The sequence below is a fragment of the Rhinolophus ferrumequinum genome, chromosome 27 (assembly GCF_004115265.2).
Source record: "Rhinolophus ferrumequinum isolate MPI-CBG mRhiFer1 chromosome 27, mRhiFer1_v1.p, whole genome shotgun sequence".
Lineage (NCBI taxonomy): Eukaryota > Metazoa > Chordata > Mammalia > Chiroptera > Rhinolophidae > Rhinolophus > Rhinolophus ferrumequinum.
In genome coordinates, this window is record NC_046310.1 from 27,059,051 (window position 1) to 27,085,168 (window position 26,118).

At 44.3% G+C, this 26,118-nt stretch overlaps 1 protein-coding gene across 2 annotated transcripts in view; it reads right to left on the reverse strand.

The window, feature by feature from the left end:
- Positions 1 to 26,118, reverse strand: part of RAB4A (RAB4A, member RAS oncogene family) — a 36,616-nt gene that overhangs the window by 4,470 nt on the left and 6,028 nt on the right. Inside the window, exons 2-7 of one of the 2 annotated variants that reach the window (XM_033099460.1) lie at positions 13,602 to 13,682; positions 11,997 to 12,111; positions 7,240 to 7,302; positions 5,686 to 5,840; positions 4,371 to 4,466; positions 896 to 1,031 (exon numbers count right to left, since the gene is read on the reverse strand). In XM_033099460.1, coding sequence (XP_032955351.1) covers positions 916 to 1,031; positions 4,371 to 4,466; positions 5,686 to 5,840; positions 7,240 to 7,302; positions 11,997 to 12,111; positions 13,602 to 13,682 — 626 coding nt within the window. In that variant the 3' untranslated portion in view covers positions 896 to 915. Of the gene's footprint in view, positions 1 to 895; positions 1,032 to 4,370; positions 4,467 to 5,685; positions 5,841 to 7,239; positions 7,303 to 11,996; positions 12,112 to 13,601; positions 13,683 to 26,118 lie in introns of those variants that run through there. The other variant, XM_033099461.1, reaches the window with a different exon arrangement.

Here is a 26,118-nt window from a genome sequence, read left to right on the forward strand (position 1 = left end):
TTCTTTTTTTGTGAGTTTTGACAAATTGCGTCTTTCAAGGAATTGATCTATTTCCTCTTGGTGATCAAATTTGTGGCCTTCGAATTGTCCCTGGTGTTCCTTTATGATCCCCTGTCCATGGGAGCTGCAGTGATGTTCTCTCTTTCACTTCTGATATTCGTAACTTGCATCTCTGTTGTTGTTGTTAATTAGACTGGCTAGAGCCTTATTGATTTTATTGATCTTTTTCAAAGAACCAGCTTTGGTTTTGTTGATTTTTCTTTACTGACTTCTTAGCTTTAATTTCACTAATTTCTACTCTAATTCTTATCATTTCTTCTGCCTACATGAGATTTAATTTGTCCTTTTCTTTCTAGTTTTCTATGGTGTGCACTTAGGTGACTGTATCTAGATCTTTCTTCTTTTCTAATATATGCATTCAATGCTATAAATATCTCTCTAAACACTGTATTTCCCCCAAATTTTGACACGTTGTGTTTTGATTTTCATTTGGTTCAAAATATTTTTAAATTTTTCTCAAGATTTCTTTTTGACCCATGAGTTATTTAAAAATGGTTGTGTAAGGTCCAAGTGTTTGGGGGCTTGCCAGCCATCTTTCTGTTACAGATTTCTAGTTTAATTCCATTGTGGTCTGAGAGCAGACAACGTATGATTTGTGTTCTTTTAAATTTGTTTAGGTGTGCTTTACAGCCTGGAATGTGGTCTCTCATGGTGAATATTCTGTGAGGGCTTGAGAAGAATATGTGTGTTGAATATCTAACTTTTAATTACGCAACACCTCTCCTGTTCGTAACGTGGCTGCAGAAAGCAGCCAATGACTCCCTGAGGGTGTGGAGCTCAGACAGTGAACAGGGCACAGGGCGGAGGGGCCGCGGACGCCGTGATGTGGGCCTACCTGGCGCTGCCTCGCTGCTTCTAACAACCGCACTCCTGGGCGCTCGGGGCCTGTGCGCGACGTGGCGACCGCAGCTGTCTCAAGGCCGCGTCTCCATACTGGATGCCCGAGCCCATTCTCTCCGGGTCCAGCTCACCTGAGGTACAAGCAAGTGTCTAAAAACAGGTCTATGTTTCTGTGATCCCCAAACTACATGAAGTGAAAAAAGCAAAGTGAAGAATACTGTGCATATACACCACATGTTTACTAAAGAGGAAAAATATACACATCTATGTTTGCTTACACAGGCATAAAGTCTCTTTGAAAGGACACATGAAGAGCTGATAATGATGGTTGACCGCAAGGAGTTCTAGAAGGCTGGGAAAGGAGAGGGGTGGTGATGGAGGCTGACCTCACTGTACCCTCTTGTACTTTTTGAATTTGGAATTAATGTGAATATATCATGCACGCAAAGGTAAATCAGTTTAAAATTAAACTACAAAGAGCATTTCTCACTTATCAGACTGCTAAAAACCCCAGTATGCTAATCTACCTACCCAGTGGGCAGGGCTCCAGTGAGAGGGGCACGGCACCTTCATGCACTACTAGTGGGTGAGAAATTGCTACAAGCCTGACAGGAGGCTTGACAGCCTCTGCCTATTTTGACCCAGCAATTCCAATTCTGGGAACTTATCCTACACATACAGTCACACGTGTGAAATGATATATAGAAGTTATTTACTGCAGCATTATTTGTGACAGCAAAATACTGGCAACAACCCAAATGTGCAAAGTAGACTGGTTAAATTATGGCAGTAACACAACTGAATATTGTGCACGCACACACACACACTCTCTGGGTGTATGCGTACATTAGCATATGTGCGTACACGAGAGTCTCCACATACTGATTTGCAATGATTCGTGGGCAGTGAGTGCAACACGCAGCTGCATATAACTTGTGTCAGTCGGGGAGGAAATAATAGTTTGTGAGTCACATGAATGCCCTGCCTACTTCGAAAATTAAGAACTGCTGAAGAATTCTAATTTGCAGCCTTATAGTTTCTCACCTAAATGTAATTATGATTTTGATGATCTCAGAAGAAATGTATCTTGAAAGTTTTATGAGTCAATTCCCGCGAACTGACCCATGGCCGCAATACTAAAGTAGCAGGAGAATTAAAGTAAACCTCATTTGAGCTTAATAATACACACCACCAAGTCAATTTTAATAACTATTTGTTATGGTCTTTAAAAATAAGTTTTTCTACCAAGTTCAGTAAAATATTTTTTTTGGTTTTCGTATCAAAAACAAACAAGCAAACAAACAAACAAAACCCAACCAAGGAAGGATAAGTGGCCCTGCTCCCGCTGTCTGACCCGCGGTCCCTCTGGCACCTGGACCCATGACCTCTCAGTGGTCTCCTCTCCTGCCCTCCCTCCTTCACCTCTGCCTTTCTTTCTCGGCATTTACACTTCTGCACACGCCAAAGCTCTTTAAATGAACTTTTGTGTGCTACTGTACAGTTCCTCCTCCACAGATGCTGTTTTCTTACCTCATCCTCATTCCTCAGTTGCCACCTGTTTTCTACCTTCATAATTCCACGGAAATGTTCCCGACAAGGGGACTCATGACTGCCCACCGCCCACCCCAGTGGGTGTTTTACCCCTCGGTTCTTAGCTCCTGAGACTCCGCTACACGTGGTAACAAGCATCCTTGACTGGGTGCTGGCTGACATGACACCCACTCTCCCCAGCTCTCTGCATATGGCTCCCACCACGTCCTGCGTGTCCCCTGCAGTCCCCCCTCTTCTGGTCATCTGCCCCTCTCACTCTCAGCTGCTCTTTGATCACATTCCTGCTAGAGTTTCAACTGCTCTCTTCAGTTGATGGCTCCCAAAAGCGTACCGTCAGCCCAGAACTGTCCGCAGACTTTACTGGATAACACCATGTGCTGCTGCAAAGGGGACACACGCCAAAAAGCGCCATCTTTATTCCCTTGAACCGGCTTATCCTCCGGCTTCACGTCACCCAAGGGTGACATTAGGTAGTTATCCTGGTTCGTCCTCCTACCAGACTACTCAGATCAATCTAAGTCTCTTCACTGCTACTTCCATATCCTGTTAAAGCTCCAGTCAGCCATCTTTTACTCCAATCACTCGAAAATGCCTACTTGGTATCCCGGCCTTTGCCTTGTCTCCCTTCAATCTGTACTGGACATGCCACCGACATACACGATTTGTCTCCAGTCACAACCTGACCACACCACTCGCTGCTTCCCACCCCAAAGCGCTGGCTGTCACTTGTGGATGAACCTTAGAATGAATCACTGAGAGAGCTTTGAGAAATGTTGACGCCCAGGCGATACCTCAGCCCAATTAATCCAGCATCTCCAGAGGCTCATTTGTACGCATCCCAGGTGACTCTGGGTACAGCCAGGGCTGAGACTCAGTAACTCACACGGGAAACCCCAGATCCCTGATGATGACCATGGGCCTGGCTGCTGCCTCTCTTCTACCTTCTCTCGTCAGGCCCTGCTGCCTCCTGTTCCAGTAACTTCCACCCCACGCCCTCTGCAGCCTAACATTCTCCTCACACCCGCGGCCAGCTCACGCTTCCCGCTTTGAGGTACTGAACTCAGTCAGCACTTCCTCTTGGAAGCCCTCCCTGACATCACCTCCAGGCCCTGGCTGGGTAGGTCCCCTTCTGTGTGACCTCAAATCCTGTGTACTCCTCAAGTATTGCACTGACCGCCCTGTATTATAATTATCTTTTGACTGTCTCCCATCAGACAGCTCCCATGAGGGTCCCATGGGGCAAGGGCTGGGATTCATCCGCTTTTGTACCCAGCATCTGACCAAGAGGAGGAATTCAGATATTTGAACGAGTCAGTTAGCGGGTGAATGTCTGCATATAATTTGTTAATATTGAAATAAAAAATGAACTTTAATATACGACAACTATATAGTATTTTGTCAGCTGCCTAAATTAGGGTTATTTTAAATTTATTTTTACTGAAGCAACAAATACAATAATGGGACCGATTACTACTGAGGTCTGCTTAGTTAGCTTCCGACACAAATTCTCCACGGTCCCCGTCTGCAACCACCAACAGCACAGGTAGCACCTGTAACCCCCACACCCCCAGCCCCCAGCCGCACAGCCGCCCCCCGCCCCCACACAACCTGGCCCAGCAGAGTTAGTGAGTGGCTGAGAAAGGGGACACAGGCCCATTCCTCCTTCTTTAAGGGCTAGATCCAGAAAGGGCCGTGGCTCTGAAAGCACACCTGCCACCCTCATCAGTCAGTGGGACCCCGGAAGCAACCGAGAGAGGGGTGGGCTGGCTTTACCCTCGGCACGTGGACGAAACCTCCAAACCCATGACGGCGGGTGTACACAGAGCGCGCTCTGACCACTTACTCTCGGAAACTCTGACGCGACTCTACTGAGCAGAGTAAACTATGCCGAGGAAGGTTGTTAATGGAGCGTCTTTTACCTGATTCGATTTTGTTAAGGATTTTTCTGGCACACTGCACAAAGGCTTCTTCCACGTTCTCCCCCGTCAGCGCACTTGTTTCCAGGAACATCAGCTCTGAAACGACAGCAACAAAGCGTGCAGCCACTGAAATGACTCGGTTACTAACAGCACTTCCCAGAGCAGCAGGCCAAGTGGAATTTGTCACTTAAAACCATGTACCCCTGTAAATATCAGATCAATGAATGTCAATCTATATTTTTAATGTGAGAAGCATTCTAACCTTTTCTGAAAAGTATTAGGATCCTGTGCCAGCACTTAACCTGTGAACAGACAAAGCAAACACCAAAGCTTGGTGAGGACACAGGCTGGTGGAAGTGGCCAGCCATGGACATCAGACAAAGCAGTGACTTCCATCTCCCAATAAGCTTTCTTGTCCCCCCAGATACAACCTGTAAGTGTTCCCATTTTGGGGGGATTACACTGCAGTCTGTCATTCTGACCACTATCCAGCAGGAAGACGGGCAGCCCTTGCCCTTGGGGACAAAGCACATTTGTAAAAGGGAGGCGCATTAAGTGACACCTGAATTCTTTTTGAGCTTTAACATCCTAAGCCTCTGTATTTCTAAGTAGCTTATTTATAAACGCATGATGGCTTATGTTTTTCTCACATGTTCATTTTCTTAGCAGAAAGCCAGCCAATTTGTAAGGCTATAACTTGGTGCTTCAAGAGTCCAATTGAAAATCGATATTAGGATATTTTAGTTCTTGATTGGTTCTAGAAATTAAAGTTATTTAAAATGTCTGAATTCCTATCATACTGTTATCTATAAGCAACCATTAATTTTCCGTGCCAATCTCATGTATTCTACGTGGACATTCAGCGAAGTTTCAAAGGCATCTATAACCAAATGACTTTAATGTACGTACGATAAAGCCGCTAGGCCCAATATTTCTTCCACTGCTTCTCTTTCTATGTAGATCTAATATTTTTCAGATCTACGTAGCTTCAAATTACATAAAAAGATGACATCATCTGATTAGAGCCTTCAAACATTATCGTTATTAACGTCGCCTTAAACGGAGGCCACAGACGGAACAGTCGTCATAGAACATCAGTACGTTCATTTTGATCATTATAGTAACTTTCGCAGGCAGAACGTAATATTGTGAAAGTATGCTAAATAAGTCTCAATTTACAGTAAACAATTGGAACGTTCTACATTTCCTAAATATAGTTTAATCTTAAAACTCCAGTATCTGTTTTAAATTGAACACTGTGTCATTACCCCCACGTCTGTCACTGAAAGTCAGTAAAAGATAAAAGGTCACTTGCCATTTTCTTGCGCAAATCTGGAGGCTTCTAAGAAAGTGACTTCCCGGTCTGCATCCAGATCCCTTTTGTTCCCACACAGGACAATGACAATGCTCTGACTGGCTAGCATCCGGGCATCTGTTAACCAATTAGTAAGCGCATTGTAGGTTTCTCGGCTGCGTGACAGAAGATTGTGAAAACGATACATGTATTTTATAAAACCGGCAACTCTTTCTGGTCATTCACACCTACTCACACTGCCTTCCACACGTCAGGGTCATGCCAGCACCTTTCAGGTAACTCAGGTAACCTGTACACCCCAGTACACCCCACACACACGTTTGTTGTGGTTGGTTTCCAGGAAAATGGGACAGCAAGTCAGGTGTTCTGCTGTTTTCTGTCTGCCCTCCGAGGCGCCAAAGGAAGCAGAATCTCCTTCACTCTGCAAGTATTTGTTAAGCTCTTGGTACATGAGGCTTGCTGCTAAGCAAGATCCAAGCTCCCTGCCACCCTCTAACAAGTCTGTGCAACAAGCTGGCGCTTTGTCTTCCAGAAACTCAGCACACTGACTCTGTCTGAGGACTGTGACGTGGGCTTTCCATGAGAAACCTGAGGCCCGGAGTCACACAGCAGCTGGTGGCAGTGCAGGGCCTGAGCAAGTCCCAGACCTGCTGTCCTCAGTCCTCATACACCCACGGACCACTCCTGTCCTGGCTCACAGCTTCACACTTGGGCAAGCGCAGCCTTTCGCTGCCCGACCAGGGAGGCCCAGCAGTGCCCCCGGCACCTCGTCGCAACACCAGATGGGGTGTGTGTCACAGCAGCAGACACACCCTCTCAGGACGCTCTTACCCAGGAACCCCAGAGGACATGGCTGAGATGACAGGTGTTTAAGGCAGTGCTGCCCACACAAGCCAACGCTGTCTGACGGGGTCTCTGCGAGGACAGGCCAGTCCCAGAATCCCACTGTCCAGCACAGCAGCCACCGGCCGTGAGTGGCTCCTGAGCCCTGGAAACAGGTGTGTGAGTCCAAGGAACGGAACTTTTAACATGACTTAATTACCATGTGTTGGTGAGGGCTACACGGAGCACACGTGGACTCCGGTCGCCGTGACACGCCCAGAGCCCGAGAGTTAGCGCTTTGATCGCTGGGAAGCTGACGAGTATCACACCATCATCATCACCACCATTCAGACGAGGACACCGCGCTGAGCATGTCACTCAGCTGGTCACCTGGGACTGGGCCTGAAGCCAGGCCAGCTAAGCCCAGCAGGTGCCCTCAGCTTCGGTCAATGTCAGCTCTGTCTGATAGTTTACCACAGGTGGAGCTGGCCTCTGTGAGCCCTAAGGAAAATGTCACGGCGCCCTGTTAAGAAGGTAGTGAGGCTGCTTATCTATGGAGACCCTGACAAACACACTTCTTTACATGGCAGTCATGGCAGGTGCTGGCTCAAAGCCTCTAGGACCCGAATGGAAGGGCTGAGGGGCTTCCTGCGGCCCAGGCCCAGCCATGCCGCCGTTGGACACACTGCCACAGGTGCTGTCAGCCAGCCAGGACCGCAGGGGCTGCATTACCTGGTGATGTCATAGACGAGTAGGGCCCCTGCTGCGCCTCTGTAGTAACTTCTGGTCACAGACCTGAAAGAGTTACAGGCTTTTACTTCCAACCCATCGCCACCTTTGCCCACCTTCTCATACAAAAGGGGCATTTCTGCTTTGGCAATCAAAGCACAGGGACAGATGTTGCTTTAAAAGAAATGATTCCAAGACATTTATGTATATGCATGAGGAAACCATGTCACAGAAGGGACGGCAGGTGGGGGCACGGGGCTGGGACAAGTGGATTCCCTGAAAGGTGGACGAAGCTCTCCACAGAATCTTCGGCACCTCTGGGAACTGACAAGGGTGAGAGGTCGGAAGCGGGGAGGGCATCCCAAAGCCTGGGTGGCACCAAGCGCTCCGTAGCCCCTCACCGCCATTTGTGGGGTGCCGATGGACCCCACTTCTTCGCGGGCAAAGGGTGGTCCTGGGACGGAACCACGAGTGCGGGCCCATGCGGCCTGGTCGCGGACAAGGAACTGCGCGCCGGGCGCCTCTCAGTCATTTCACGTCCGGGGATTTCTGTCCCGGGAACACCTCGGCATCCTCAGCCTCCCTTCGCATTAGGTTTTCCACAAATAAAGTCTTCCCTGGGAGCTCAGATCAGAGACGACAGGAGAAGCCGTGCAGGCCCTGGCGCTCCCCACGCTCCCGCACGCGGACTCCCGCCGGCCGCCCCCGGCCCTCCTCCAGGCCGCGCCCAGGCCCGCACTCCACCGCAGCAGCCTGTCCCGGTCGCGCAATATTCTCGGCGGGACCCAGGCGACTTTCTGCGCGCTCCCACCGCCTCCTCTCTCCAGCGCTTGGGCTCCTCCAACTCTGGGTGATTGTCCTCCCATCTGCCAGGGGGCGCCGCAGTCCCCAGGCTGGTCCTGTTCTCTTCTGTTAATGCTCTTGACCCAAAGTCCATCTTCACCTCAGACGACTTCTGCATGATCCAGGTGTTGCCCCAGCATCTCCACCTGATGCCTAACAACACACTTAACATTCATAGAGCTCTGGTCCGCACCCTCCATGTCCATCCTCGGGGCAGGGGACGGCAGCACCGCCGTTACACTGCAGGAATGCATCCTCCACACCTCCCTGCGCCGGCTTCACGCTGCACATGGAAGGCCCCGTCTCACTGACTACACCTGCACCGTCCTAACCAAACCACCAGGCCTCTGCCAGGCCCTCTAGGTGCCGGTGGCTGCTGTCCCCACTGCCGTGCACGTCTCAGTCCATCCTTCAGAGCAACCCGACTCCTCCTTCAAGCCTGCCTCCAAGGCCTGCTGCGCTCAGGGCTGGAGATGGGGTCCGCCAGTGGGGCCTCTGTACTGAAGCGCCATTGGAACTCCTCCCCCACCCGACTGTTGGGGAGCACACGGAGGTCCTGGGAGGGTGCCCCAGACCACACACCTTGTCATGCACCTCTTCCCTTTGGCTGTCCCTGGAGTGCATCCTTTATGAAGACACTGTTTAACAGTGACTACAGCGCTTTCCTAACCTGTGAGATGTTCCAATGAGTTATGAAGCCTGGGGGACAGACAGGTCATGGAAAGCCCTGATTTTGTGGTTTGCTGGGCACCCCATTTGTGGTCTGACGTGGGGGCAGTTTTGTGGGACTGAACCCTTCGTCTGCCAGTTCAGTGCTGACCCCAGGTAGTGTCAGACTGAATTGAATTGTTGGACACAGAGGTGTGGAGAATTGGAGAACTGACATGGAAAAACCACACTTGGTGTCAGAAAACAGGCATCACAGAAATGAACGGTGCCTACCTTTGGGGGATAAATGGTGGAACTTAAAAAACACAAACAGAACCGCTCATTATTACTTTAATATTGTGAAAAGGGCGTGAAATTTACTTTTTAGCTCTCAAACTCCAAAGGCAGGTCTTAGATTGCTTTGACAAACGGCAGACAGGATCTGGTTGTTAGGCTTCCCCAGACGGCCTCTTGCAGGAGGGGGTGAGGGAGGCCTCTTCCACACACAGTAAGAGGCAATGTTTCAGCCCCAGCAGGCACCTAGCTTCTAGAGACAGCAGTATCTGAGAGTTCTTCTCAAGATGAAACACATCAACATCTATTTCTTGATTTATTTTACACTATTTTGACACATGGCTTCCTAAATAAATTATTCAGGCATACAAATTTAAGCATACATTTTTAAGATATACATTTTTTTAAGTCATTTAAAACAAATACATGCACACAGTTGTAAGTAAAATATTGCTAAAAGTCTGGAAATGCACCAGCAGTGTCTGCTCTCCCACTCCTTCCTGCGAACCCTGCACCCCAAGGTACGCTCCTTAAGAGAGTACCCGCTGAACACCTGTGGACTAGATAATACCTGGGCTCTGAAGGAACAAACACAATACAGAAAAACCCTTCCTTGGATGAATCTTAGTTTCATCCTTCTGGGTTTGCGTCCATGTTTCTATGAAACGCTCAGGAAACTCTGAATTACCAATCTTAGAGCTTATTGCCTTCCTGCTTTGATCAGGGGGTCTTCAGCTCGCCCTCCACCCCCACTCTTCTCCTCAGACCTCTGCCTTGCAGGTGACACCACATGACACTTCCTGTTGCTCCCCCAGGATGCGTCCTGTAGGGCTGACTTCATCTTCCTCTTTCTGGGTTTACTCCCTTGTGTTGGTAAAGTACAACCTCCTGAAGTTTCTAAGAAAGAATCTGTGAAAGATAAACCCCCTTTTTGCATACCTGAAGGTATTCTGATCTTAGTCTCACATAACTGATAGCTGTTAGGTTTACAATTTTAGGTTGGGAAAGAATTTTTCATACTGTTTGGAAGGCAACAGATCAGTCTCTTCTAGCTCCCAAACGCTCCTGTAGAACGCTCCAGCACAACTCCCATTTCCAACCCTTCATATGTGGCTGTTTTCCCTCTTGGAGTCTTTCTGTATCTTCACTTCTTCTCTGTGCTCTGAAATTCCACATGACATGATCTGGCTGGGTCCTTTCCCGTTCACTTGTTTGTACTTGGCGTAAGGTAGGCTAACACATCTGGAAATCGTTCCTTCAGTGGAAAGTTTACTTTGATCATTTCTTCTGCTCTTTCATTAGTCAGGCATCAGAACTCCTGGATAAATTCTGTACGATTCTTTATGTTGTCTCTCCTCTTTTCATCTCAAATTTCTTGTTTAACTTTCTAGATCACAACTCTATTTAATATATTAATTTGACTGCTCTTTTTAAAATATAATTTTGTTCTTACTACTTGAACCCTATCTCTGCTCTTATTTCTGAGGACATGGGAGTTTTAGTGGTTTTGCCTACTCCTGGAACACTCCTATTTTCTTTATTTTGGGTTCTTTTATTTTAGAAATGTTCTTTAAATGCCTGGTGGTCCTTTATACTCAAGAGCAAGGAATACTCGTAAAGAAGTCTCCTAAAAGCAGCTCTTTATGTGTGGGCTGGAGGTCTCCCTGTAATACAGACGGCTCCACAGAGGGTGGGCCGTTTCACTGGGGAAACCCAAAGGTCAGTGCGTCAGGCTCTTCTCTCCGAGCTACTCACTTTCTGTAGAGAAGGAACGCTTCTCCTTCCTGACAAATACACACACGAGACGCACACACCCGTGAGATACACACACCTGGCCACTAACAATGTGGGAGAGGTGTGGGAAGGAGTTTGGTGCTCCCTGACCTTCACTGGGTTTCGCTCTCCAACCTCGCGGTCCCTGCCCTGTGGGCCGCGCAGCCCTGCGTATGCCCACGAGGAGCACCAGCCCCGCCCCCCATGGAGCCTGATGCCTCGGAACTCTGACCTTTTCTGGGGCTGAGCAGCAGGAATCGGCGTCCTGCTCACTGGCCTTCCTGTTACAAGCGCATAAGATGTAGCCTTCTCTGCTTTAGTCAGTCACTGCGCTGTCTGCCCACTGCTGTCTTTAACATGTTTTTTTGAAATCTCTTAATCACAATTAAGCACTTTCCCTTTTTTTTTAAAGTTATGTTACAGTCATTTCAGTGGGGTTTTGGGGTGAGAAGACATAAAAGTATGACTTGAACCCACCATGTGTAATCAGTGCTTTCAGAAGAATGATCGTGACTAAAAATGGTTACAGTGTTTTTGAAGCCAAGTTATTGAGCATTTAAACCATAATATATACCTGACTTTAATTAAGTGAAATGCTTGCGGGGGAAGTGTATTTAACCGAATTTTGAAACTGAGTATCTGTTCTGTTTTGACTTCGTTTATGTGTTCAAAAAGTGTAACTAAAATATTAACCATCTTTGCGTTAGTAGCTACAGAACGTGAACATGGGACCCTGTTGGCAATGACGGGGTCACCATTCGAGCATCAATTATGACTGTTGTGTAAGCAAAGTGTGGAGGAGAGAATGTTTTATGGAATGTATTCTAGTTCATGTAAAACAACACAAAACCCCTTAAAAATTCTTTTTTTAAAGTGAAATACAGAGAACTTGTTTGTGCTCTCGCTGGGCCCTGGATGCAAGGGCAGGCGGCACGCGCACGCCGCGTCCTCCTGACGTGCTCACTGACTCCACTAGTAAATCAGCCTAAATCACGAGCATCGCGCGCTGCAGACTTCCATGCAGTCGTTAGTAAAGGGAGCTGCAGGGACAGAAACGGACTTTTAGCTGGTCTTAAATCCTGCAGAGGTGGGGTTTCTACAATCTGTGAGAGGGGGTGGGGGGACTGTATATATCAAGAGAACATAAGTGATTATTTCAAATCCAGTTTTCCAAGGTTTTTATTAAGTTAGAGAAACGCTACCTGAATCGTTCTTGGCCTGCTGTGTCCCAGATCTGCAACTTCACATATTTACCGCCAACATTTATTATCTTGGAACCAAATTCCACTCCTATTGTATGATTTGAGTCATCTTTGACTGAAAAAGAAAAAGAACAAGACATTTAATTTTAGAACATGAAGGAAACTGGCCTCAGATGTGAACAAGCAACACGAAGCTCAGGCGTTGATCCGCAGCAACGGCACTTCGTCTGCGCTCTTTTCTCCGCCAGTAGATGATGAGCGCTCCCGTCTAGACAGAACCCGCACGGTCCCTGCCCTCAGACACACAACACAGCTTTTCCTGAAAACTCCTAACATAGACCAGACATTTTGCAGCCTAAGTGTGGAGGTGGCCATGCCACACGAGCCATGTCCACTGCCCACGGTCAAGGCACCCACCCATAAACGGGCTGCAGAAATACGCAGCACCGTCCTCAAGGGCTCCCTGCCCAGGGACCGCTCTGCAACTCGGTCAGTAATGAGGCAGGGACAGTTTCAACTAGTTCAGTGGCTACGCTAAAGAAATAAAAGGGAAGGAAAAGCTCAAAAAAGAAATTTCATGGCCACCAAAGAGTAAGGGAAAAAGAGGAAAAGAGAGTAAACAAAACAAGCAAATCCCCAAAACAAAACTGTGCATATCACAGCTGCTGAGTTTTCATGAATGTTAGCACTATGTGGCAATACTGTGGAATGGATTTGTTAGAGAAATCAACACTGTTGGAATGAGCAGGGAGTCAGGCAAAGTAAGTACTTTGCTAAACCCGCCTGCAATGAGCTGTCTAGAAAAGAGCATTTCTGTGATGATGAAAGGATTAAAAACCATCACAGCTCTGCAGGCCACTGACTAGTATATATTTATAACTGCGAGACAAAATTTAATTGTACTAGAAATCAGGTATGCTACATGACATTGTGTTTACTGTTTCCTGGGGACCCGCGAGTAAAAGGTTTTTGTGCCTTCACCTGACTGCCACTAAATAGACAAGCCACTGTCCATAATGGTTTCCATCATTACAAAAGCAGTTTAAAAGGCCCTTGAAAACCTACAGCCTTTTACAACAGGTTGGAATAAAACATTCAACCTCCCTTATCAGAATAGCAGAAGTCAATGGAAAAGGTGAGCTCTGTGAGCCTAACCAATTACTTGGTGGCCATCCCAAGAAAAGACACCAACTTGTCTACACCTGTTTCTTTACCAACAAAATAAAATTGATGACAACAACTGCTTTAACTGTAATACAAGGCTACTGAGGACCAAATGCTCTTAGTTTGTCTAACATGTACCCCTGGGGCTTTTGGGGCCATCTACTGTGCTGTCTCCACACAATCATACTGTGTTTTAGTACCTGGATAAATTAAATACATACTGAACAATGAACGATTGTAACATGGAAAGGCTAACTTAATAGAAACTCAGTCGTGTTACTAAAAGATTAGTAACAAACTTTTAATGCTATTTTCAAATATTTTTAAAATATAACTTTTTTCCTGAAAAATATTCAGAAGTTTTGCTGTAAACAAAGCTGAGCAAGAGAGCAATCTTCAAAGGAGACACACTTGACACAGTGACCATTTGGTGCCACTTACATTTTTTTTCAATAAACTGATGGAGTAAGCAAGATTTGCCAGTGCCTGCATTTCCAATAACCAGGAACTTAAACAAAAAATCTGAAAAACAAAGAGAGACTATGAAAACAACTTGAAAACAGGAGATATATACATCCATTCTTAGACTACGATTGTAAGATTTCATGAAATCTGTTATTAATATAACAGAAAAAAAAGTAACAATACTTTGTGAAAACAACATGTTGACTTACCTTTTCACATGCTGGAGACTTAGCCTACATGTTAATTCAGTGTTTTTTAAAACCATGCTCTTGGGACAATTTCCTTTGTTGTTGGAAGTTTGAAAACTACTCTTGTAATAAATAAAAATTGTCCCTTTGCTAGCCACTATTCAAGGAAATATGAATATACAGAAATAAGCAAAAACAGTGTAGAAATTTCAAGTGTTTTTTGTACAGAAAAAACAACCTGTCAGACTTACAGGCTTTGAGAAGTCCACTGTCTTGCTTTTTTTTTAAAGAGGTATAAGTTTCCCCATTTGAAGATTTTTGTGGTCTTGCTTCTATTTCCTCATCTGTAACTTGTGGCAAGAAGTAACTTAAGCCAAGTTTGGGTCAGTATTCCACGTGTGAAATTTGTCTCATTCAGTGTAGAGAGAGCTCTTCACTTCTTCTTTACACAGAATACTTAATATATTTGGTTGGGGATCTTATTTTCCACACAATGGAAATAAAAGATTTCCAGACTGGAATTTGTTAATTCACACGATGCAGCATCAACGGCCCCACACTGCCTTGCTGACTCTTTGCCTTTTCCGTTTAGCCACACTTGACTTCTGCGCGGCTTAGGAGCTGCAGCACATGGACTCCCTCTCCCACCCTCCATGTCCATCCCGGCCCAGCACGGCTAAGCCCCAGGGGCCAGACTGTTCTGTGTCCCGAGTCCCTCACTGGCCGCCCCACACTCCTTTTCCAGGCCCAGACCGAGCACTCCCGAGCCGCCGCTCTCCTCTCCCTCAGTTAAGAAGTAGCCTAGCTCTTTGCTAATGCTTGGTCCACATGTGTTTCCTAAGAACTACGTTCACCATCACTGAAAGATTATTCAACCTCTCATGATTTTCAAATGGTTACAGGCAATTAAACTTATAGAATAGTGCTATTAGAATTGTTAGCATTTAAAAATACTACCAGTTTTATGCTTCTCACTGCACGTTTTAAAAGCATGCCACATCCATGCTTGTAGGAGCATTATTCACGGTAGCCAAAAGATGAAAGCAACCCAAGTGTCCATCGGCAGATAAATGGATAAACAAAATGTGGTCTATACACACAATAGAATATTATTCGGCCTTAAAAAGGAAGGACATTCTGACAGGGCTACCACGTTGATGAAGGAGATTATGCCAAATAAAATAGGCCAGTCACAAAAGGAAAATATTGTGGGATGCCACTTATCTGAGGTACCTGGTCATCAAACTCACAGAGACAGAGAGTAGAGTGGCAGTGCCAGGAGCTGGGAGGCTGGAAAACGGGGCGTTGGCGTGTAATGAATACGAGTGTCAGTTTGGGAAGATGAACAAGCCCTGGCGACAGTGGAGGGGACGGTGTGAGGATGGTTGTACAACACTGTGAATGTGCGCAATGCCCCTGAACTGCAGATTTAAAATCGGTTAAGATGACAAAGCTTATGTTTCATATAGATTACTACACCCACAAAAAAGAAAACATGCTGAGTCTAATCACTTCCATTGAACAGTTTTACCCTAGAAATCAAAGGGAATACGGTTAAGATTGCCAGGTGAGAATGAAAATACTGGAATTTCTCAAACTTGTCCAATATCCTCTTCTATTTAAGAAATAAAACCCAATACATCGTGTAAGTCGTATTGTGTACAGAAGATGAGAACCAGGTGAAGAGGCTGTCAATACATAAGTTTTGAGAGAGAAAAGATTTTGTATATACAGATTCAAATGTTTCCTATGTACATAGGAAAACGGATCTAACAAAGCCATGCAATCCTGGAACGTAAACTCACATGTCTAAGCACAGACTTTGGCTAGCTGTTTGTTCCATCATTGTTTTCTGCTCTGGAAGCTCTGTTGAAATGTACACTGTTATGGTGACTGCCATCCAGTTTGCACCATGGCTTCAACAGGCAAAAAGGTAGCATGCCAACTGATCTGCACCTTGCTGAACAAAGGTAAGCAAGATGTGTAATCTACATATGTAAAAGTATTTCATTCCTCCAACAAACTCTTCATGCTCTGAACCTTAAGCTTCAACAGGTAAGAATTCATACTTAAATAGAAAACCCTTCTATTTGAAAACCTCTTTGGGTCAAACACCTAGAAATACTGGATAAAAATATACCACATTTTAAAAAAAATGCATAGTTGAGCTTTTAGGAAAGAAAATCTCTAGATACCTAGAACAGAGAGGAAATGGGAAAAAAAGCAGTAGAGGGGCCAGGTGTGAGGCTTTCAGTGTTGAGTTTTAATCCCTGAGTGGGACAGGTACAAGAGCTTGTGCCCGCGTGAAGGAGCAAGCAGAGAGCTCAATCTGAGTTCTCTGCAGGGCCAGACTCGACGTGAAAGGGGAGGCTGTAGAAAAGATCCACTCACTAGCTCAGGAAAACAAGGAGCCTTCTCGGACTCCGCCTGGCCTCTCAGCAGAACGGGAAAAACACTCCCCTGTGAAGATTAATCATAAGCTGGTACCACTGGTGGGTGTGAAATTCAAATTTAAATAACCATGTGGACAATAAACCTCCACGTCAAGAAACTAACAATAAAAATGGCTCTGGAAAGTGACATCACGGGTATGCCTCGAAGAAGCCGTGTACATCAGACTGGTGGGACACACCGTCAACCCCACACGTACAGGATTCCCACATGCAGCTCCTGTGCAGACGAGCTCACAGCTCCAAATTACAAAACGCTCAAGGATATGAGCCACCACGATGAGTCAGCAGCCCGCAGACCGATCACACTTTCAAGAATCTGATTTGAAAAAAAAAAAAAAAGAACCTGATAAGGTATACCCATGATGATTAATACCATAAAAAAGAATTGAATTCATAAAAGAATAAGACGATATGAAACAATAGGTTGACTTCTAGAAATAAAAATTGCAGTCATTATAATTAAATAGTTGATGGGTTAAAGAGCAAAACTGAGGAGAAAAATTAGTGAACTGGAATAGAGACTGGAGAAAATTACCAGGAGGCAGAAGAGCAAGTTGAAGAGAGAAAATATGAGAGCTTCAGAAATATGGAAGACTGAAAGAAAAGGTCCATAGGTCTAATAGGTATTTTGGGATGAAAACATAGAAAATGAGGTAGAGAGCCAATACTAAAAGAAGTAATTGCTGAGAATTTTACAGAATTAAAATTAAAGGAATAGTAAGAATCAAAAATAACTCTGAACCGTGAAAAGGATAAATAAGAATAAATCCACATTTAAACACATCATCACAGTGAAACTGGAGGACAAAGGCAAAGACTGTAAAAGCAATCAGAAAGAAAGGAAAAATTCCCTCTAAAGAAACTAGGTTCTTTAACTGCAAAGGTCAGAAAATAATGGGATATTATCTTCAGTGTTAGGGGTAGGAGCACAAAAACCTCCTAATGTAGAGTTTGATGTGCAAAAATTTAAATCCTTCATGCCAATGTGGACTTCTGCTTCCAAGAAGATGGAGTTAGAAGTACTTCTCTGTTCCTCTTGCTCAGTACAACTTAAACCCCTAGACATTATGTATGAAAGAAACACAAGGAAAGACTTTGAAAAATGTAGAGAAGACAGACTGGCCAGGGACCTGGGGGTTGGAGGAATGACATAGAGATGAGTCCTTGGGTTTTCCTTTTGCCTTATATAGTCTAGACTTGGAGATGAGCAAGCTGGCAAACTGGAAATGGCAATGGGTACAGATTTTTTTAAAGCCCCAACAAAAGCCTGTACTCTAGTCACAGGACCCAGAAAGGACAACCTAGGAAGAGAAAAAACTTGTATACAATAACTGCTCTACTCCAGCCAAACACCACAGGAAAAACTGTGGACTCACTCCCACCCCCACCAGCAAAGACTGAGTGAAGAGCCTAGAATTCCACCCTGTCAAGGCTGTAATGAGGTTTGCCAACCTCATTACAGCAGGGTGGTGTCAGAGAAGACCAAATACAGAGCTGGGACTCTCATCCCTGTCCCCACCATGTTGTCAGTGGAGACCATTGTGGTGGTGGTGTGGGAGGTGCAGGACACCAGAGCTCTCATCCCTACCCAGCAGTAACAAGGAGTACTCCCTCCACCTAAATGTCAATGGAAGCTGCACAGAGAATCTGGGCTTCTACCTCCACCTGGCAGTAATGAGGCAAGGCCAAGAGTGAGAGCCAGTTAAACCAAAAACTTAAATAAATATCTAAGGTCTCATAACATAATACAAAAATTTACAGGTTTCTATTGAAAATCCGTCATCATATCAAGAACCAGGAAAATCTCAAACTGAAAGAAAAAAGATATACAATAGACTCCAATGCCAAGATGACAGAAATGTTAGAAATACCTGACAAAGATTTTAAAGCAGCCATCATACAAGTGCCTTAACAAGCAATACAAACATGGCTGAAACAAATGAAAAATAGAAATCTTCATCAAAAAAAAGTCTCACGAAAGAAATAGAAGATATAAAGAAGAACTAAATGGAAATTTTATAATTGAAAAACAAATAACTGAAATATAAAGATCAGTAGATGGGCTCACAATGAAATGGAAGGGACAGAAGAAACGATCAGTGAAATGGACAACAAAACAAAAGAAAATATCCAACCTGAACAACAAAGAGAAGATACGAGATCTGACAATTAAGTTCGCAAACTTGCCACCGTGCGCCTACATTGGCAGCACTGTACAAACAGCTCGGTCAACTTTCATAACCTTGGTACATCAATGTCTCACAACTGTGTTCATGTCAACGTGTGGCGGTGTCTTGCTGAGTGGCATTCATTCTTGTTGTCGTGTGTTTTTGTGTGCCATCGTGAGAATGTCTGAGCTTGAATTAGAGCACAAACATACATTAAATTTCTTGTTAAACTAGGCAAGAGTGGAAGTGAAATCAGGGACATGTTAGTCCAAGTTTATGGGATGATATCACGAAGAAAATGGCAGTGTACAAATGGACTAAACGTTTTTCTGAGGGGAAAGAACGTATCACTGATGAAGACAGGTCAGGGCGGCCAATAATAAACAGAACTGATGAAAACATTGCAAAAATTCGTCAAATTGTTGTCAAAATCATTGGCTGACTGTAAGAAGCATAGCAGATCAAGTAAACATCGATAGAGAAACAGTTAGGAAAATCATAGCTGAAAATCTTGGCATGAGAAAGGTGTGTGCAAAAATGGTTCCAAAGGAGCTCACCAATGAACAAAAGCAAAAGAGAGTCGAAGTTTGCCAAGACCTTTTGGAGAGGCAAGACGATGTTTTGGGCCATGTTATCACTGGTGATGAAACATGGGTGTACCAATATGACCCTGAAACAAAATGTCAAAGTGCACAATGGAAGTCAGCCGATTTTCCACGACCAAAAAAGTTCTGTCAGTCCAAATCAAGAGTCAAAGTGATGTTGCCAATCTTTTTTGATGTCAAAGGGATTATTCATTATGAATTTGTACAAACTGGACAAACAGTTAACCAGGTTTACTATTTGGAAGTGCTGAAAAGGCTGTGTGAAAAAGTTAGATGAAAACAACCTGAACTTTTGGCCAACAATTAATGGCTCTTGCCATTAATGGTGCATCACGACAATGCACCAGCTCACACAGCACTGTCTGTAAGGGAGTTTTTAGTCAGTAAACAAATAACTGTGGCGGACGGGTGGTTCAGTTGGTTAGAGAGTGAGCTCTGGGCAACGGGGCTGCCGGTTCGATTCCCACATGGGCCAGCGAGCTGCGCCCTCCGCAACTAGAATGAAGTCAATGAGCTGCCGCTCAGTCACGGGTGGCCAGATGGCTCAGTTGGTTGGAGTGTGGGCTCTCAACCACAAGGTTGCCGGTTCGAATCCTCGACTCCCCGCAAGGGATGGTGGGCTGTGGCCCCTGCAATTAAGATTGAAAGGACAACAACTTGACTTGGAAAAGTCCTGGAAGTACACACTGTTCTCCAATAAAGTCCTATTCCCCTTCCCCAATAAAATCTTAAAAAGAAAAAAAAAAGGAAAAAGATAACTGTATTGGAACACTCTCCCTACTCTGGTCCCCAATGACTTCTTTCTTTACCCGAAGATAAAGGAAACATTGAAGGGAAAACATTTTGATGCCATTCAGGACATCAAGGGTAATACAACGACAGCTCTGAGGGCCATTCCAGAAAAACAGTTCCAAAATTGCTTTGAAAAGTGGACTAGGCGCTGTCATCAGTGCATAGCTTCCCAAGGGGAGGACTTTGAAGGTGACCATAGTGATATTCAGCAATGATGTATGTAGCACTTTTTCTAGGATGAGTTAGCAAACTAAATTGTCAGACCTCATGGACTGAAAATATATGAATACAGACTCCTAGACCTCTGCGTCTATAAAAAAGATCTAACATCCATATCATTGGATCAGAGAAAGAGGAAAAAGAGGATGGGGTTGCAAAAGTACTCAAAAAAATAATAGCTGAAAACTTTCTAAAATTGGCAAGGGATATAAACCCAGACTTGAAGAGCTGAGTGAATCCCAAGAGGATAAATCCAAATAAATCCATGCCATGACACATCATAATTAAGCTTCTGAAAACTAAAAACAAAGGAAAAATTTTTGAAAGCAGCCAGAGAAAAATGATACCTTACTTACAGGGGAAAAAACCCAATCCAAATGACACATTTCTCATCAGCAACCAGAGGCCAGAAGGAAATGGCACAATAGTTTTCAAGGGCTGAAAGAAAAGAACTTTCAATCCAGAATCACATATCTAGTGAAAACAACCTTCTAGAATGCAGGAGAATCAAGACATTCTTAGAAGGAAAAAAAAACACTAACAGAACTTGTCACCGAGAACCCTACCCCAAAAGAATGGCTAAAGGAAGGTCTCTAAACAGAAGGGAAATGATAAAAGGAACCCTGGAACATCAGGAATGAAGGAAGAAAAAACATGGTGAACAAAAATACAGGTAAAACCATTATGCTTTTCTTCTTTGCCTCTTGAGTTTCCTAAATTATTACATTTGGCTGTTTATGCAAAAATGGTAACACTGTCTGATGTTATTCTAAATATAAGTAGAGGAAATATTTAAGACAATTACATTACATTACCTCACATTATAAGTGGGATGTAAAGGGATGTAAAAGAAAGCAAGGATTTTATATTTCATCAAACTGGTGAAATGATACCAGTAGATGCGATATGTATATATAATGTAATATCTAGAGCAACCAATAAAAAAGCTATACAAAGAGATATACTCAAGTATATTATGGAAAAATCAAATGGAATTCTAACATATGTTTACTAAACCACAGGATGACTGGGAAAAAAGAGAAATGAGAAACAGAAAACAAAAAAGTAAAATGGCAAAAGTCCTAGTAATCAATAATCACATTAAACGCAAACTGCATGAACTATACCAATTAAAAGGCAAAGATTGGCAGATTAGATTAAAAAACATGACCCAACTATATGCTGTCTATAAGAAACTCACTTCAATTATGATATAGGCAGGTTCAAAGCGAAAGGATGGAAAAAGGTGTATCATGCAAACATTAATCCAAGGAAAGCATTATTAATTATCAGATAAAACAAACTCAGAGCAAAGAAAATTACCAGAGACAGAAAGGGTCATTATAGAATGATAAAAGGGTTAATCCATAAGACATAGGAATCCTAAATGTGTATGCACCAAATAACAGAGCTATAAAATATGTCAAGCAAACACTGACAGAACTGAAAGGAGAAAGACAAATTGGAGCAAAAAAAAGAAAAAAAAAAGGAGCCATTTTAAAATGCAGCAGAGCTGCCATTGGAGAGGGACCACTATGCGTGACTGATGCCTCAGACCTTTGGATGGGTCCAGAGGTCGGGGCCTAAGCCACCTTGTGCCCCCAAAGAACTACTTGCAAATATAACGAGAAAGCAGTTATATTATGGCTACCGGACTGATGGCTACGGAACTGAAGATTAAAATATTGCTTAGAATTAGCATTACTGTGTTAGCTTTTCTCCACCAAATGCAATGCCTTCCTTATGTGGATGTCATTGTCCCCTCCCCTTCTCATAAACACCGCTTGCCTTGGTCTCCTCATTGGAGCACCATTTGGGTTCTTCCTGATTCAATGCATCCGAATGGCTATTCTTATTGACCTCAAACAAATGCTAGTTGCTGCTTACTTTGAAAGGTCTCTTATTTTGAGGGTAACACCCATAATTATGCCTGGAGACTTCAACACCACTCTCAACAATGGATAGAACTAGAAAGAAAATCAACAAGTACACAAGAGAGTTCAGCACAGTCAATAGCGGCTTCTCGTCGGTGTTTACAGAACACTCTGCCCAACAAGGACAGAGCATGTTCTTTGGAAGGGCGCATGGAACATATATCAGGACAGACCATGTCCTAGGCCATAAAACAAACCTCAACAAATTAAAAAAATCTGAACTTATATAGAATGCAGTTTCCACCCACAATGGAATCAAACTAGAAATCAGTAACATGGTGATAACGGGAAAATCTCCAAAGGCAGTCATGTTCTGCTTAACGAGAGGCGCCTCGTGGCTGCGCGAACATCACAGAGGCACACATGCACACACTTGGGCTAGCACCCACTGGACACCTCAGGGGTGGGACAGCCCATTGCTCCCGGGCTACAAACCTGTACTGACGGCACGTGCCTGTACTGCGTACTGTAGCCAACTGTAACACACGGTAAGTATTTGTATATCTAAACTTACAAAAGGCACAGCAAAAACACGGTATAAGACACCAAATGGTCCACCTGCACAGGGCACTCAGCCTGGATGCAGCCTGCAGGACAGGAAGCTGCTCTGGGTGAGTCGGAGAGTGAGCGTGAGTGGCGTGAGATCTAGGACAAAACCGCCCACTCCTGGAGACTTTTAAACGCTGCACACTATGCCACACTAGTTTATATAAAAAAGTTCTTTCTTCAGTAATAGATTAATCTTAGCTTACTGTCACTTTTTTACTTTATAAACTTAAAATTCTCTTTTAAACTTCTCAACTCTTCCATAGTAACACTCAGCTTAAACACAAACACACTGTAAGTTGCACAAAAATATTTTCTTTCTTTATATCCTCATTCTATGAGCTTTTTCTATTTTTAAAACTGTTTCTTTTTTTTACTTTTTAAATTTTTTGGTTAAAAACCGAGGTACAAACACACATTAGGCCAGGCCTACATGGGCCAGGGTCATCGACATCACTTTCTTCATCCAGCCGCACTGGGGGGTCTCGGGCAGCAACACACATGGCGCTCCCATCTCCTGTGATAGCAGTGCTGTCTTCTGGAACACCTCCTGAGGGAGCTGCCTGAGGCTCTTCTTCAGGGGGTGTCACTTTTTCCAGAAATCTGTCCATAGTGGTTTGCTTCTTTTTTTCATGTTAGATTTGCGTGTAAGCAGATAATGTATCCTCTATATTAATGAAAACCTTTCGGTGTTGGGGTCATGCTTTCAAACTTTTTAAGGCACTTGTTGAAGTCTGTAAAGCTTCTGCTTAACCCTCACTGTGAATGTTTTTTCTTCTCCCACAGTTTCCTTTTCTCTCACCTCTTCTTCAGCTGTGTGTTCCTGTTCCAGTTCCAACACCTCCTCAGGGACCCCCTCTGGGAGCTCCCCAGTGCCATCCTCACGCACACCCCAGTTAAAGCTGTTTGCCACCTCAAGCATAGCCTCATTTCTGCAACCTCCTCATCCCTGGCAAATTCTTTTAAGTCACTAGTGGCAGGAATTTTTCAGCCCCATTATAATCTTATGGGACCACTGTCACATATGTGTTCTGTCACTGACTGACTGGGTCAGCATTCAGGAATTTCATGGTGATTTCTGTATGGGAAAGACAGTAGAGTAAGAACTTGACTACCCTTGAAAAAGTGAGGCAAGACAAAGTGAATTCAAAGCCCACCCCCCAACCCCCGGCAGGCTCTGGGACCTTGGGCAGAGCACCCAAACTTACAGTTTCCTCACAAATGGGTCCCAGTGTTTACCTCACACTGGTTGTGATGATCAGAGACACTGGACACGAAGTATTTTGTGTATATTCTAACTTCACCCCATACCTAGAGGTTAGAGTTATAATTCTGCCTAGATACACCCATGGCTTTTCAATAAGGAAAGGTTTCCTGGTACAAGAATGGAAACACAGCAATAGGTTGATACCAAAAGAATCTTCGATCAGCACAGTCAAGGATAGAGACTTGGAAACTCTCTTGGTCATGTGAAAGCTAGAAATAGTCCTTAGGAAACATAACTAGGGAAAAGTAACTTCATTACCAAATAATATACACCGCAGAACTGCAGCGATGGGTCACGTTTAACTCATAATGCTTTTATAGTGCTGTACATTTAATGGAAAGTACTTATATGATAATAAAATATACTTTAATATAAATTTTATCAATAAAGTTTTACCAGTCAACGTCTGGTAAGAGACTATGAAAGTTTCTACTGATTTTAACATAAAAAGATAATCCAAAATATGGATTCATTCTTATAAAGGCATGTAACAAGTAGAACATGCTAGTTTATGTACATATCTACGACAAGATTACTTAAGGTGCTAACAATACTGGGAGTGCCAAAAAATGTGTACAAGTGGACACTTTGGTCAACGTGGCTCAAGCAGTAGTTCCCTGTAATCAGAAGTGTCTGGATGCTGATGGGAACCACTTTGCAGAAGTCGAAAGTGACTTGTATTCATCTTTGGTATTGGTATATATTGAGTATTACAATTTTAATACAGTTTTCCTTTCTTAAAATGTGTATCCATTTTTTTTTTGCACCCTCTGTATATGAAAAGCAAGGAAACAGCAAGACATCAAATGGTCAACTTTCATTTCTCCCTAAAAGTATTATCTCAGTCAAGGTGACTCGGAACAGGAATATTAATCTTCAAAACACCAACTATTTTCAGCAGGTTCAAAAGACAGTAAGAATGAAGATCAAATGCAAGTGCCCTGTGTTTGCACAGGAGCGTGAGACACTTCCATCTGTCTGTAGGAAAATGAGGGATTCTGATCTACACGCCGTCCCAGGCATGGGCTGCTTCTCTGAGCCCCTGTCGGAGGAGGGGTGTGAAGGAGCACGTAAGTCCTTCATCTGCTTCTGGAAGATCACTTGGGACACGCGGAAACTGAATTGCAGCTCAGTGTTTGGAGACTGCAGTACACGCAGCTGTAGGAGCCAAGTAACCGGATAAGATGACCGGAAGCTCCTTATTTAAGCCAATCATAGTCACTCCCAGCCCCCTGATCCCTGCAAGAGCCTGGATTAGAAATACCTGTCAGTGCAAGCCTTGATTGGCCCAGGGACGGGCAGAGGCCTAACACCGCCCAATCAGATGGGGAGGAAGGGCTTCTAGCTCACAAATGCAGGGAAAGGCTCCTCTTTCTATGGATGGGAATGGGAAGCCTACGATGGGACAGAGCAGCCGTCTTCTGGCTCTGAGGGACGAGGGGCGAGCACGCCGCTGGTAGAGGAGGAGACATGAAGAAGTCAGGGCCCTGCTGACGCAGAATCACCCAGCCCGGAACCTCACCTATAATCATTTGAATTATCTACCGGATATTGAGTTGGGTTTTCTGCCAGTTGCAGTTGGAAGCATTCCACCTGGTTAAATGACCAAAAAAGCTAATAACCTACTACCTATTAAATGGAAACTTTCTGTTAGGCATAATTTTCTTCTTAAATTTATTTTTGGTCATATAGACTCAATCAATGAGAAGGTTGTTAGGTAAGCATGGGTTTAGAACTAGGTGAGGTCATTCAATAAATATTTACTTAATAACTACCAAATGCCAGCCATTTGGATGTTCAGTGACCACAGAGTCAGGTCACCTGGTACACCTGTCACCACAATGGCAATATGCCTGGGCTTGGTGCCAGTCCCCCAGTGGTGCCTGACAGAATACCAGAGCCCGTCTCTGTGGCTCTTACCTCCATGGCTGACCAACTCCCACTTGAACAACAAGTTCTCTCTTAAGTGCAAAATCGAACCCTGCAGCTCTCTGCTCTGATGCACTGAATTGATTTCAGATTTCAGTTCTCAGAAGGGATCTATTGTCTCAAACATGCCTGTGTGACTGCTTTAATTCAGACAATGCAGTCTGTGGAAGAGGTCTCAGAGTTGCCTTTATATTATTCGAACGTGAAAAACTGTTCACTTCCACCATAAAGAAAAGGATTAAATATGTCTTAAAAGTCGGCTTTTCTGTTTATCCTGGCCTTTCGTTTCATGTTCTGTAACTGAGAGGAACATGCATACGGAGTCAAATCAGGCTCGTCGGGCGTTCCCTGATGGCCACGTTCAGGGAGTCACAGCACCGTGGGCACTCACC